Here is a 14,577-nt window from a genome sequence, read left to right on the forward strand (position 1 = left end):
TTCCTCAAATTGTTCCAGATTTGGCCTTTGGGGGTTCTTTTAGGAAACCAAGATCTGGGAGCTAGGTGTTCGAATTGCTGCTGGGTGTCATCTATATTAATATACATATTAAGCTACACGAGACCCCACTGGTATCTCTGACACCAATCCAGCATCACAGGACTACTCTAGCCTTCCCGGCTACTTCTCTCTAACGCCCCCATCCAGCAGGGAGAAGCCTGGCTCCAGCTGTCTGCCAGCCGTTACTGGTCCACTCACCCCAGTCATGTGGTCAGGGTTCCAGCACTGCCCACCACCCCCTCCGTGGGGAGCACAGGTTCCCTGTGTAGTTCCTTTTGTTTTTAGCCTGATAGTCTCCAGTTAAAACAAGTTTCCGAAGTTACTTAGATCAGCTTCTTCCATCCAGGGGTCTGCTTTTTTAACAGATGCAAGTCATGGAGACTATCAGCTGGTTACAAGGAGATTGTAGAGGATATATCATTTCCATTTAAAGACCAGATTCAGGAAAGATGAAATAGAAAAAAATCCTTATTCTTTCTTCTTTTTCCTGTGAAATGTAACAGCTCCTCCCAAGCGACACTGCCCGCCCAGTGCTTGCTAAGACAGGACCGCAGACCTGCTGTCCACTCTGTTCCTGCTTAAAGCAGAACTGGCATCTTCAAATACTGGAGGGTCAGACTGCCAGGGTCGGAAGAAGCACAGGGGCCTCTCGCAGGACATGGGCCGCGCACATCACACCGCTGCCGACAGTACAACGGGACACTCTCCAGCTGTTTGACATTCTGTTTGCAGATCTCCCCACCTGCCAGCGCCTCCTCCTAGGACCTAGGCCAGTGTTTGGCAAACTCATTAGTCAACAGAGCCAAATATCAACAGTACAACGATTGAAATTTCTTTTGAGAGCCAAATTTTTTAAACTTAAACTATATAGGTAGGTACATTGTTATTAACTTAATTAGGGTGCTCCTAAGCTGGCCTTTGCTAAAAACTCAAGGGGCCAAAGAGCCACAGTTTGCTGACCACTGACCTAGGCGAATGGTAGGTGCCGACAAGGAACCCACATCGCTCTGCAGCCCCGAGGGTGGAGGGGCGGGGCTGCTGCGAGCTTCGCGGGCGGTGGGCGGGCCGTGCGCTTGGCGCAAGCGCGGTGGGCGGAGAGCGATGCGCAGGCGCAGGCGGCGGGCGGCGGGCGGCGGGCGGCGGGCGGCGGGCGGCGGGCGGTGGAGCGGAGCGGCGACAGTACGAGGCGCGGGCGCCCGAGCGTTGGGCTGCGGCCTCGGTGGGCAGCATGACGCGGGTACGCTGGCAAGTGGTGGCGGTGGCGGCCGTGGGGCTGGCGCTGGCCCTGGAGGCTCTGCCCGCGGCGCTGCGCTGGTTGCGTGTCGGGCGGCGGCGGAGGCCGCGGCACGAGGTGCTCTTCTTCCCGTCGCAGGTGACCTGCACCGAGGCCCTGCTGCAGGCCGTGGGGCCCGGGCCCTCGGCGCCCCCCGCGGGCTGCCAGTGCAGCCTGCCCCACGGCGAGAGCTCGCTGAGCCGCCTGCTGCGCGCTCTGCTGGCCGCCCGTGCCAGCCTCGAGCTCTGCCTCTTCGCCTTCTCCAGCCCGCAGCTGGGCCGGGCCGTGCAGCTGCTGCACCAGCGAGGCGTGCGTGTCCGCGTCATCACCGACTGCGACTACATGGCCCTCAAAGGCTCGCAGATCGGTCTGCTCCGCAAGGCAGGTAGGCGCGGTGCCCAGGCCGGGCGCGGGCTGGAGGAACCCGCTGAGGGGCCCAAGCCCCAGGCTGGGAGGAAGGTCTGGCCTCTGGGACCGTAGGCGGAAGGGAGGTCAAAAGCGCCTATGTGGGGTCAGGGATCTGAGTACAGGTGACACCCCATTTATTTCTCAGGGTGGCTTTGTGAAGTCAGGCAGGCATTACCCCGTGAAGCTCCAGGGCCATCCGTGAAGGGCGCCTGCCCCTAGCGGTGGGTGCCTGGTGGGGGTGAGCCGCCTGTGTGTTTCCGGCAGCGGAGGAAGTTCCTCGGGACTCCGAGAGGCTAGGGGTGCCCAGGGCCACCGGGCAGGGGCAGAGCCTCCGGGAACCCTCACATTCCCATGGAACCAAGTGGGGAACGCTTGTGTCTGGGTAGAGCTGGGGGTGTGCGCGGCCAGCTGAATGAGTATGGCTAAGTACTCCGGAATGAGGGGTAAGGCGGGAGCCAGGCCCCAGGTGCACCCCAGCGGAGCTGGCGCACAGGGATTGCAGCCGGGTTCGGCATTGAAGGGCTGAAGCAGGAAAAGGCGTTGCACCTTAAATACACACGACTTTCATGCGGGTGCTTCTGAAATGAATAAAAATGATATTCTAAAAAGTGGGACTATAATATTTAGTTGGTGAGAAGTTAATATGTTTTTGCAGCCGCAAAACACCTGGGAAGACATCTCTCTGGCCAGCTGGCCTCTTACTAGGGCCGGGGACAGGTGAACGGGAAATAGGAGTCCTTTTGTTCTAAGATCAGATTCTAGTCTCACCTGAGTTCCTTGTTTTGCCCTCTACCTCGTGTAATGGAGTGTCCTGCAGGCATGCTCTGCTTTTGTATGTTGGCTGCACGCATCCCTGCTTCGTGTCTCTCAGCTACTCAGGCACGTCATTCCTGCAGGAACTCTCTTCCCACCCCAGTCCTGGTCGCCCCAGTGACGGAAAGAGAACCCCTGGGAGCTGCTGCTGCTGCGTGGTGTCCAGGGGGCCCCGCAGCACCTTGCTGACCCGCAGGCAGAGAAGCGTTTCCCGGCGCCCGCAGCTCCCGCCCCAGCTCGCACTCTAGATGGCTAGCACTTGACCCTCCCGCGCCTGTTGCATCCCAGGCAGCAGCGATTCAGATAATGAGGATGCTCACTTCCATTCTCCTGGCAGTCATGAGTTGTCCTAAGCTGCTGGTCCTTTACATGGAAATGCTAGGCATGGGCCATTTTCATTTCGTTAGCTTTTGGAGAATCGTAAAATCTCAGGCTTGGAAAGGACCTTAAAGAGCACTGCACCAGACTCCATCTAAGGCTGGGTCCTCCGGTGGCGTCCCTGCCATCATTCATTGTCACCTGATCAACAAGTACCTTTGTGTCAGGATTTGCTTGGATCGGTTCCAGGCGCCGGGGACACGGTGGGGAATGAGACAACCAGGGGGGAGTCTGACTGGAGCATGAGTTTTTAAGGCAGTGAGAAGGGTCAGGAAATGTGACAAAGCAGGGGAGTGTGGTCGCAGCGGAGCTTAGCAATGTGGGGAGCCGCCCAGGAGCCTCCTGGCTTGAGGAACAGCAAGGTGTCTCTGGGCCAGAGGTGAGGTAGTAATGAGGAGTTTGGAGGGCACACAGGTGTGCAAGGCCCACAGGCACGGACGTCACTTCCTGGCTCAGCCACCATCACCTGCAGGGGCATCGGGACCCCATTCTGTGATGGAAGCCTTCAGAGGCCGGGCAGCAGGGATTGCAGGCTTCAGAGGGGCCCGGTGCTCGGAGGAGAATGGTCATTGGGCAGAGAATGGGGTTATGGAGTGAGACCCGAGGTGGGCGGGAGAGCTTCCTGGTAGTGTTGGAGGGTCAGGAATGGCTGATGTAACCTGCTTTGAAGGAGAATCTGACAGGATTTGCAGGTGGGCTGCCCGTAGAGCGTGAGATGCGGTGGCGGCGTACCCTGAGCAGAACACAGGTACCCAGGTGCGCAGCGATGCTTTTCAGTGTAGGTCTCAGTGTTACCTGGGACATACTTCCCTTCAAAAGTTATTTGTTGCTGATCTGAAATCCCAACTTAATTTGGACATCCTGTCTTTTCATTTGCTAAGTCTGGCAAACCTATTGCAAAGCAGCCCCTTTTAAACTTGTTTTAAATCACATTTCCTCTGTCCTCACTTGCTGAGCAGATATTTAGGCACCGCTCCAGGGTTGTCGCTCAGTGGGCAGGGAGGGGAAGGCAGTGCACTGGGAGGCAGAGAGGCACTCGTCCTGTGCTGGGTGCTTCCTGCTTCCACATCAGAAAGGCTGATGCAGCTCGCGCACCCCTCACCCCCCCTGCAGACCTGCTGCTTCGGGGACCCTCAGGGCTTGCTGCCACTTTCCCAGGGCTGGTTTCTTCTGTGCTCCTTTCTCCTCAGGCTCAGATCCTCAGATCCTCTCCTACAGAGTGGGGTGCAGCTCCCAGCCAGGGGGTGTTTACTGGGGTCCTGTCCCGTGCAGTAGTGAGGGTCCCACAGCGAGGAAAGCCCAGCAGTGATGGATAGGCAGTGCCTCGCAGGCTATGCTGGCTGGTACGGACTCCAGAGTTGTGGGTAGGGTGCGGGGTCGGTTTTCAAAGGACACAGTAGTGTCTGCCATGGTCCCTGCTGCCTGGAGGACTGTGTCCCCTCCTGGGGGAATGCCCCTGGGAGCTGGTGTGGTGGGTCACTGTCTGGCTCAGCCACCATTACCTGCCCAAGTGATAAGATTTGCCCCTTTCCCATCAATTAGGTGACAAATAGCAAAGTTAGTAGCTGCTAGCAAATGGTCCCCAGAGCTGTGGGGGGCAGTGAAGGAGGGGAGAGAGGGGGGAAATGAGGGAGGAGGGGAGAGTGGGGCAGTAAGGGAGGAGGGGAGAGTGGGGGGCAGTTTGGGAGGAGGGGAGAAAGGGATCAGTGAGGGAGGAGGGGAGAGAGGGGGGCAGCGAGGCTGACTTGCCTTTTGCAGGTATCCAGGTTCGACACGACCAGGACCTGGGCTACATGCACCACAAGTTTGCCATAGTGGACAAGAAGGTGCTGATCACCGGCTCCCTCAACTGGACCACACAAGCCATTCAGAACAATCGGGAGAACGTTTTGATTATGGAGGACGAAGACTATGTGCGGCTTTTCCTGGAGGAATTCGAGCACATTTGGGAAGAGTTCAACCCTGCAAAGTACACCTTTTTCCCACAGAAGAGGAGGAGTCACTGAAGCCGTGCTCTCACCTGTCTTGGAGTCGGAGGGGAGGGTTAATGCCAGAACTTTTGGTGCCTCCGGTGGAAACCAGACCAAACCTGCAAGGACCAGACCGAGGGTGGCCCGTTTGCCTCCTGGAGCTGCTGCGCTGCCATGTCCGACTCTGCGTTCTGCTTGAGATAAACCTCAACATGAGAAAAAATCATTCCGACTTAATTCTCCTTCATTACGACACTGACAGGACTCGGTGCTCAGGGTTAACAAGGGAGGGGCTCCTGCCATGCTAGGCCAGTTGCTTGGACTGAGCTGGTGTTTCCCTCCCACAGAGTCCGCACAGCCACAGCACCTGGATGTGCTGGCAGGAGCCTGGCTGGCACCGTAGAGCAGGGGTTGCTCCTCATGCCCCTGAGGGTGCAGTGCCTGCTTCAGGGCTGCAGCTCTGGGATCCCTCTCCTGAGTCCAGGGAATCTCCTGCTCTGGCCAACTCCACCACGTCAACCCTTTTGGTGTCTCCTGAAATGTTCCCTCTCCCCCCTTTGCACTAGCAGCTCGGCCGGCCGAACCTGCTGTCCTCAGCTCCTTGTGGCTTATGGGCAAGTCTGTCAGAAGAGGGAAAGGAAGACAGGAAGGAAAGCAGGTGAGCGAGGACTGCTGGGCATGGGGGGCGCAGGGAGCACCTCCAGGCCCCGTCCCACCCCCACCCGTGAGCATTATCTCTCGTGGGCAGCCCCTGCGATGTCCATGTGGCCAGGTGTGTGGTCTGCCAGGAAGGGCTGTAAGGGACAGAACCTGCTTCTGTTCCCATGGGCTGTGCTTTTAATTTTTAATGTTCTCACATTCAAAGTAGTTTTGTTGTGTGTTTAGAAGTGGCCTTTACTTTAACAACTGTGGACTTTGCTAAGCTGCATTTTTGGGTGCATGTAATCATCCATGAGAGAGAAGGCAGTTTTGGTTGTATCTTGCAGATCTAGTTTATCCTCAGCTCAGGGTTTACACCCAAAGGTAAGGAGGAGACCAGGTGTCTTACACACATTTGTGAGCTTTGCAGCTTCTTTTTTCAGAGCATGCATCTTTATGTGCAGATGGCTGATAGCACCCGGTGGCTATACCACCTGTCCTCTGTCTGCGCTGTGCAGCCGGTGCTGAGGCTTGGTGTGTGGTTTCTCCTACCCTGTTGCGCTCACAGCACCACCCAGAGACCATGGGTGCTGCACGTTTCTTCTTTTTTAAAGTTACCTTTGACTTACGGTGTCAGGCAAGTAAATGCAAAGTTATTTTTTTTTATTTAGTTGAAGCTATAAAGTATACTATGTGGATCAGAAATCACAAGAAATGGTTTTATGTTAAATGTGTTTTTTATTGGAGTCTACTCCAGCAGAGTATGTTCTGGAAAAGGGAGATTTGTACAGTGTCCTGGATGCCGCACGTGGAATAAATATGTTCTCATTCTGGAATGTTAGTGCTGTGTGTCTGCCTTTTACTCAGTCATTCAAATTGTGGCTGCTCTCTACTAAACAAGTGAAACTTAGGGGGGGAGGAAGCAATATACAGCTCTTTAGAAACTGTTGGTGAGCATGATAGTCTTGCAGGGAGCAAGGCCTGAAGGTGTTCCTTAGGGATGCCCCCAAGTGTTTCCAAGACACCCCCACTTCCGGTCCAACTTCCAACTCATCTGATGGAGCTGTGTGGCGGGCACCCGTGCAGCCCACTCCCCTAGCTGCTGGTCTCGGAAACACGCTGGGGTTCAGACATGGAGTACAGCTCAAGTGCATCCGTAAGGGTGAGCACAGAAAGGATTGAGCCAAGCTAATTAGACTGATGTCTTATCCTATTTATATTGCTTATCTTGTTTTCAACATCTTTGCAGTGGTGGGAAGAATTTTAGATAACAGTTAACTTTTCTGAAAAGAACTTGCCATGGAAGAAAACTCCCTCTGAAGGCACGGGGCTGAGGAAGGACAGCACTGAAATCTACCTCTAAACAAGGCTGCTTGGTTTCCACGTAGATGAGGTGTTTGCACAGAATTACCCGGAGCCCCTGACCTTTTGGGTTGGCCACCCCTGCTCTGACAGGAGCGGTGTGCCCAGTGCAGCCAGGCCAGGCCAGGGGAGCTGACTTGCATGTTTGGTCGGCCAGATAGAGTTCACATCAGGTTTCAGGGTCCATGAGAGTAAATTTGACCAAGTAGTTGATCTTTAGTTGATTCAGGAGCTATGTCAGGCCAACTAAGTGGCTTTGCACTGATAGCAGTTACTGGGGGACTAGTCCAGCAATGGGCAGTCACACTGGAGAGACCCTAGAACTGTGGGTTTTCCCTCTGTCGGTGGCACAGCCTGAGTGTGGACGGAAGGCTGGGAGGGGCTTGTGTACTGTTTGCTCTGAAGCTGTTCTGTGCCTACAAGGTCCTTTCATGGCTGCCCCTAGAAAAACGTGAAAAGAAGTAATTTCCTCAGGAGGCGAGGAAGTTACTTCTTGAGAGGAGTCAAGGACACCTCCCCCCCTGGAGACTCAGTCAGCCTCATGGTTTCAGTTCAAGGTTGTCATTTAAACTATGGGACAGCTTAACAAATCTGATGTTGTGCAAAGAAAATCACACATTGGCACAATTAAGTTTAAAATATTTTAAACTCTTGCAACCCTTGTGATTAAAATAAATTGTCATGGTAGTCGATACGGCCATAGAGTCTGCCAACAGCTATCACAGCAAGGGTGTTTGAATGAACTGACATAATTACATTGTATTTTAAAACACTATATTAATTCTATTGTTTTTTAAAGCAACTGATTATTTTTAAAATGACACTTCCAGATTCATATATTCTTCATTGAGATTCATAAAATGCATCCTTTCAAAGCATGCAATTCAGTGGTTTTTAGTATTTAACAGAGTTGTGCAGCCAAACACTTTCATCAACCCAGAAACTGCCTCGTTAGTAGCCTCTCTCCATTCCCTCCGACCCGGCCCCTGGTCTGCTTCCTGTCTGTGGGTTTACCTGCTCTGGAGATTTCATAGAAACGGAACCAACAATATGTGGCATTTTGTGTCTGCCGTTTTTCACTTACCGTGTTGTAGCATGTGTCAGTACTTCTTTTTATAGCTGAAAAATATCAATTATGTGGGTGTACATTTTGTTTGCCCATTCATCAGTTGATGGACATTTGGGTTGTTCCCACCTTTTGGTTATTACAAATAATGATGTTACAAACATTCACATTTCTGGGACATATTTTCATTTCTCTTGAGTGGAATTGTTGGGGCAGATAACTGCTGGACCCCTTGAGAAACTGCCAGCCTGTTACCAAAGTGACTGGGCCATTTTACATACCCACCTGCACTGTGTGAGGGTTTCTCTTTCTCCACATCCTCAACAACAAAAAGTTACCGGACTTCAATCATCACCAGCCTCTTAGGTGCTGTCTATTGTGGTTCTGACTTGCATTTTTCTGATGACTAATGATATTGAGCAACTTTTCATGTACTTACTGGTCATTTATATCTTGTCTTTGGAGACATGTCTATTTGTGCGTGTTCTTTGCCCGTTTTTCCATTGGGTTGCCCTTTTATTGTTGAGTTACAAGAGTTCTTTGTATATTATGGATACAAGTCCCTTATGGGAAATATGATTTGTAAATATTTTCTCTGATTATTTGGATAGTCTTCCACTTTTTAAGTTGTTTGCAGCATGTTATTAATTTAAATTTTATATTGACACTATTACAGATGTCCCCAATTTGTGCCACCCCCTTGCCCACCTCCACCCAGCCCCAGCCCTGCCCCCCCCACCTTTGCCCTCACCATATTATTGTCTTGTCCAATGCTATGCATATATGTTCTTTAGCTAATCCCTTCCCCTTCCTTTCTCTAGTCCCTCCCAGCCCCTTCCCCTCTGCCATCTGTCAGTCTGTTCCATGTATAATGCCTCTGGATCTCTTTTGTTTGTCAGTTTATTTTGTTCATTAGATTCCACATATGGGAAGGGAAGATGGCTGCTGACGGGAAGGCAAACTGCAAGATAGTGTGTGAGTGAGAGAACAAAGGGAGAGTGTGTGGTCACACAGGGAGTGTTTGTTGGTGAGTTGAGGGACAGCTATACTCCAGGATACCGTGGGGGATGGCCGGATGGGGTTCCGCTGACTGGCAGCCCCCACTGCTGCTGGGTTCCCTCCTGGAGCGACCAGCTCTGACGTGGAGACCGTGCCATCTTGAAGGGGAAAGTGGATGTTATCGGAAGCCTGAAAATCTACAACTATGGCACCCAGCGAACAGCTGCAAACCCGAGAACACCAGTTCCAAAGTGGCACGAGCACGCGGATTCGGAGGAGCTCTGCACCCCCTCATGGAAAGGAGAAAGAGAACTACATAACCAGACACCCGGAGAAGAGAGATCATGGGGAGACAAACAGCCCGCATATGAAAGAAAAGCAAGCATCACCAGAAAAGGAGGTAAACGAAATGGAGGCAAGCAACCTGTCAGAGAAAGAATTCAGAGAAATGGTCATAAGGTGGCTGAAAAGAATGTAAGACAAATGCAACAATATGTGTAAGAACCAAGAGGAAATGAAGAAGAACCAAGAAGAAATGAAAAATGACATCGCTGCTATAAAGAACTCAATAGAAAGCATCAGCAGTAGACTAGAAGAAGCAGAGGACCGCATCAGTGAGCTAGAAGACAAGGTAGGAAAAAATACCCAAGTAGAGCAGCTTCTAGAAAAAATATTAAAAAGCAGGAGGAGAGCCTAAGGGAACTTTGGGACAACACGAAAGAACAATATCCGCATAATAGGGGGGCCAGAAAGAGAAGAAACTGAGCAAGGAATAGAAAACATGTTTGAAGAAATAATGACAGAAAACTTCCCTGATATAGGGAAGAAAAACCCCACACATATCCAAGAAGCTCAGAGTCCCAAACAAAATGAACCCCAAAAGACCGACGCCAAGGCACATTATAATTAAATTGGCAAACACCAACGACAAAGAATCTTAAAAGCAGCCAGAGAGAGACAGGTACCTAAAAAGGATCCCCCATCAGACTAGCGATTGATTTCTCAACAGAAACACATCAAGCCAGAAGGGAATGGAATGAAATATACAAAGTCATGCAAAGGAAGGGTCTGAATCCAAGAATACTGTACCCAGCAAGGCTATCAATCAAAATTGAGGGTGAGATCAGGAGCTTCACAGACAAAAAGGACTAAGGGAATTTATTACCACCAAACCAGCAATGCAAGAAATGCTAAAGGGTCTGCTGTAAAAAGAAAAAATAGAAAGTGAAGAAGGAACACAGGGGTAAAGAATAAAAATGGTGACAAACAAGTACCTATCAATAATAACTTTAAGTGTACATGGATTAAATGCCCCAATCAAAAGACATAGGGTAACTGAGTGGATAAGAAAACACGACTCATATATCTGCTGTCTACAGGAAACCCACCTCAGAAAAAAAGACGCACACAGACTGATGGTGAAGGGATTGAAAAAGGTTTTTCAGGCAAATGGAAATGGAAAAAAAAACAAAAAAGCCGGGGTAGCAATACTTATCTCTGACAAATTAGATCTGAAAGTGAAGGACATAACAAGAGATAAGGAAGGCCACTTCACAATACTAAAGGGAGCAATCCAACAAGAAGAAATAACTCTGGTAAACATATACGCACCTAATACAGGAGCACACAAATACATAAAAAAACTCGTGGGGGATATCAAAGGAGAGATTGACAGCAACACAATCATAGTAGGAGACTTTAATACCCCACTATCACCATTGGACAAATCCTCTAAACAAAAAATCAGCAAAGAAACATCAATCCTAAATGACTCACTAGACCAGATGGAATTAATTGACATCTTCAGAACATTTCACCCCAAAGCCACAGAATATACATTCTTCTCAAGTGCACATGGGTCGTTTTCAAAGATAGATCATATACTGGGTCACAGGCAAAGTCTCTTCAAATTCAAGAAGATAGAAATCATATTGAGCATCTTCTCAGATCACAATGGCATAAAACTGGAAATCAACTACAATAAAAACAATCCAAAAAAAATCAAACACATGGAAACTAAATAGCATGATATTAAACAATGACTGGGTTACCAGAGAGATCAAAGAAGAAATAAAAAGCATGGCAACAAACAACAATGAAAACACAACAATCCAAAATCTATGGGACACAGCTAAAGCAGTCTTGAGAGGGAAGTTCATAGCTCTACAAGCCTACTGCAAAAAACAAACAATGGTAATAAATTACCTAACCCTACAACTCAAAGAGTTAGAGAGCAACAAGAAGAGCCCAGTGTAAGCAGAAGGAAATAATAAAGATCAGAGCGGAGATAAACGACATAGAGACAAAAAAAAAAAAATACAAAAGATCAACAAAACCAAGAGCTGGTTCTTTGAAAGGATAAACAAGATTGATGAACCTCTAGCCAGGCTCACCAAGAAGCAAAGAGAGAAGACCCAAATAAACAAAATCAGAAATGAAAGAGGAGAAATAACAGACCCCACAGAAATACTAACGATTGTTAAAAAATACTATGAACAACTCTATTCCAACAAACTGGACAACCTGGAGGAAATGGACATATACCTAGAAAAATAAAACCTTCCAAAACTTAATCAGGAAGAATCTAAACATCTCAATAGGCCAATAACTATGGAAGAAATTGAAGCAGTCATCCAAAAGCTTCCAGCAAACAAAAGATCGGGGCCAGATGGCTTCACAGGGGAGTTTTACCAAACATTCAAGAACTAAAACCTATCTTCCTCAGACTATTCCAAAAAGTTCAAGAGGAAGGAACACTTCCAAGCTCCTTCTATGAAGCCAGCATCACCCTAATACCAAAACCAGATAAAGATAACCAGATAAAAAATGAAAGAGAATTACAGGCCAATATCCCTCATGAACATAGATGCCAAAATCCTCAACAAAATTCTAGCAAATCAGATCCAGCAGTACATCAGAAAGATCATACACCATGACCAAGTAGGATTTATCCCAGGGATGCAAGGATGGTACAATTTCTGCAAATCAATAAACGTGATACATCACATAAACAAATTGAGAGATAAAAATCACATAGTCATATCAATTGATGCAGAAAAAGCATTTGACAAAATCCAACACCCTTTCTTAATAAAAACTCACAGCAAGGTGGGAATAGAAGGATCATACCTCAACATAATAAAAACCATATATGATAAACCCACAGCCAACATCATACTCAATGGGCAAAAACTAAAACCATTTCCCCTAAGAACAGGAACAAGTCAGGGATGCCCACTCTCACCACTCTGTTCGACATAGTACTGGAAGTATTAGCCATTGCAATTAGACAAGAAGAAGAAATAAAAGGCATCCAAATTTGAAAAGAAGAAGTAAAACTGTCCTTATTTGCAGATGACATGATATTGTACATAAAAAACCCTAAAGACTCCATCAAAAAACTATTAGACTTAATAAATGAATTCGGCAATGTAGCAGGATACAAAATTAATGCCAAGAAATCTATGGCATTTCTATATACCAATAGTGAACTTACAGAAAGACTAAAAAAGCAATCCCATTTACCATCGCACCAAAAAAATTAAGATACCTAGGAATAAACTTAACTAAGGAGGTAAAAGACCTATATGCAGAAAACTAGAGGACACTGAAAAAAGATAAAGAGGAAGATATAAACAGATGGAAGAACATACCATGTTCGTGGATTGGTAGAATCAACATCATTAAAATGTCCATACTACACAAAGCAATCTATAGATACAATGCACTTCTCATTAAAATACCAATGGCATAATTCACAGACCTAGATAAAACTCTCCAAAAATTCATCTGGAATAAAAAAAGACCCCAAATAGCCACAGCAATCCTGAGAAAGAAGAACAAAGTAGGTGGGATCTCAATACCAGATTTCAAGCTGTATTACAAAGCCACTGTTCTCAAAACAGCCTGGTATTGGCACAAGAACAGACATATAGACCAATGGAATAGAATAGAGAACCCAGATATTGACCCAAACCACTATGCTCAATATTTGACAAAGGAGGCATGAACATACAATGGAGCCAAGATAGTCTCTTCAATAAATGGTGTTGGGAAAATTGGACAGATACATGCAAAAAAATGAAGCTAGACTACCAACTTACACCATACACAAAAATAAACTCAAAATGGATAAAAGATTTAAACATATGATGAGAAACCATAAAAATACTAGAGGAATCCACAGGCAGAGAAATCTCAGAGATATGTCAAAGCAATTTCTTCAGCTACCACTCCTAGGGCAATGGAAACTAAAGAGAAAATAAACAAATGGGACTACATCAAAATAAAAAGCTTCTGCACAGCAAGAGAAACCATCAACAAAACTACAAGAAAGCCCACTGTATGGGAGAACATATTTGCAAATGTTACCACTGATAAAGGTTTAATTTCCAACATCTACAGGGAACTCATACAACTTAATAAAGGAAGATAAATGATCCAATAAAAAGTGGGCAATGGACCTAAATAGAAACTTTTCTAAAGAAGACGAAAGGCCAAGGACATATGAAAACATGCTCAAAGTCACTAATCATCCGAGAGATGCAAAGCAAAACGACAATGCGGTACCATCTCACACCTGTCATAATGCCTATCATCAACAAATCAACAAACGACAAGTGCTGGCGAGGATGCGGAGAAAAAGGAACCCTCATACACTGCTGGTGGGAATGAAGACTAGTGCAGCCACTGTGGAAAACACTATGGAGTTTCCTCAAAAAACTAAAAATGGAACTCCCATTTGACCCAGTGATCCCACTTCTAGGAATATATCCCAAGAAACTAGAAACATGAATCAGAAAGGATATATGCACCCCTATGTTCATAGCAGCACAATTCACCATAGCCAATATTTGGAAACAGCCTAAATGCCCATGAGCAGATGAGTGGATTAGAAAACTATGGTACATCTACACAATGGAATACTACACTGCTATAAAAAAGGAATTCTTACCATTTGCAGCAGCATGGATGGATCTGGAGAGCACTATGTTAAGTGAAATAAGCCAGGCAATGAAAGAAAAATACCACATGATCTCACTCATTTATGGAAAATAAAGAACATTATAACCTGATGAACAAAAAGATACAGAGGCAGTAAAGCATTGAACAGACTGTCAAATTATAGCGGGAAGGCTGGGGAGGGGGGGAAAAGAGTTCAGCCAAAGGACTTGTATGCATGCATATAAGCACAAGAAATGGACACAAGACCCTGGTGGGGGGGGGGATGAGGGCATGTGACAGGGGTTAGGGGTGGCTGGGGAAGGTCAATGGGGAAAAAGATATGTGACATTATCCAAAAAAAAAAAAAAAATGATTCCACATATGAGTGAGATCACATGGTGTTTGTCTTTATCTCACTGGCTTATTTTGCTTAGCATAATGCTCTCCAGGTCCTTCCATGCTGTTCCAAAGGATAAGAGTTCCTTCCTTTTTATAGCAGCATAGTGTTCCATTGTCTAGATGGACCACAGCCTTTTAATCCACTCGTCTGCTGATGGGCACTTAAGACTCTTTCCAGATTTTGGCTATTGTAAATAACACTGCTATGAACATAGGGGTACATACATTCTTTCTGATCGCTGTTTTAAGATTCTTAGCATATCTTC

The 14,577-nt window shown here is 47.4% G+C and overlaps 1 protein-coding gene across 1 annotated transcript; it reads left to right on the top strand.

Moving 5' to 3' along the window:
* Window positions 1-1,193: 1,193 nt before the first annotated feature.
* Window positions 1,194-6,381, top strand: PLD6 (phospholipase D family member 6). Its single transcript, XM_080677984.1, has 2 exons — window positions 1,194-1,718; window positions 4,691-6,381. The coding sequence occupies exons 1-2, from the start codon at window positions 1,289-1,291 to the stop codon at window positions 4,936-4,938; spliced, it is 678 nt and encodes a 225-aa protein (XP_080534110.1). The 5' UTR covers window positions 1,194-1,288; the 3' UTR covers window positions 4,939-6,381.
* Window positions 6,382-14,577: the final 8,196 nt, after the last annotated feature.

Source organism: Plecotus auritus (assembly GCF_963455305.1).
Source record: "Plecotus auritus genome assembly, chromosome: 7".
Taxonomy (NCBI): Eukaryota; Metazoa; Chordata; class Mammalia; order Chiroptera; family Vespertilionidae; genus Plecotus; species Plecotus auritus.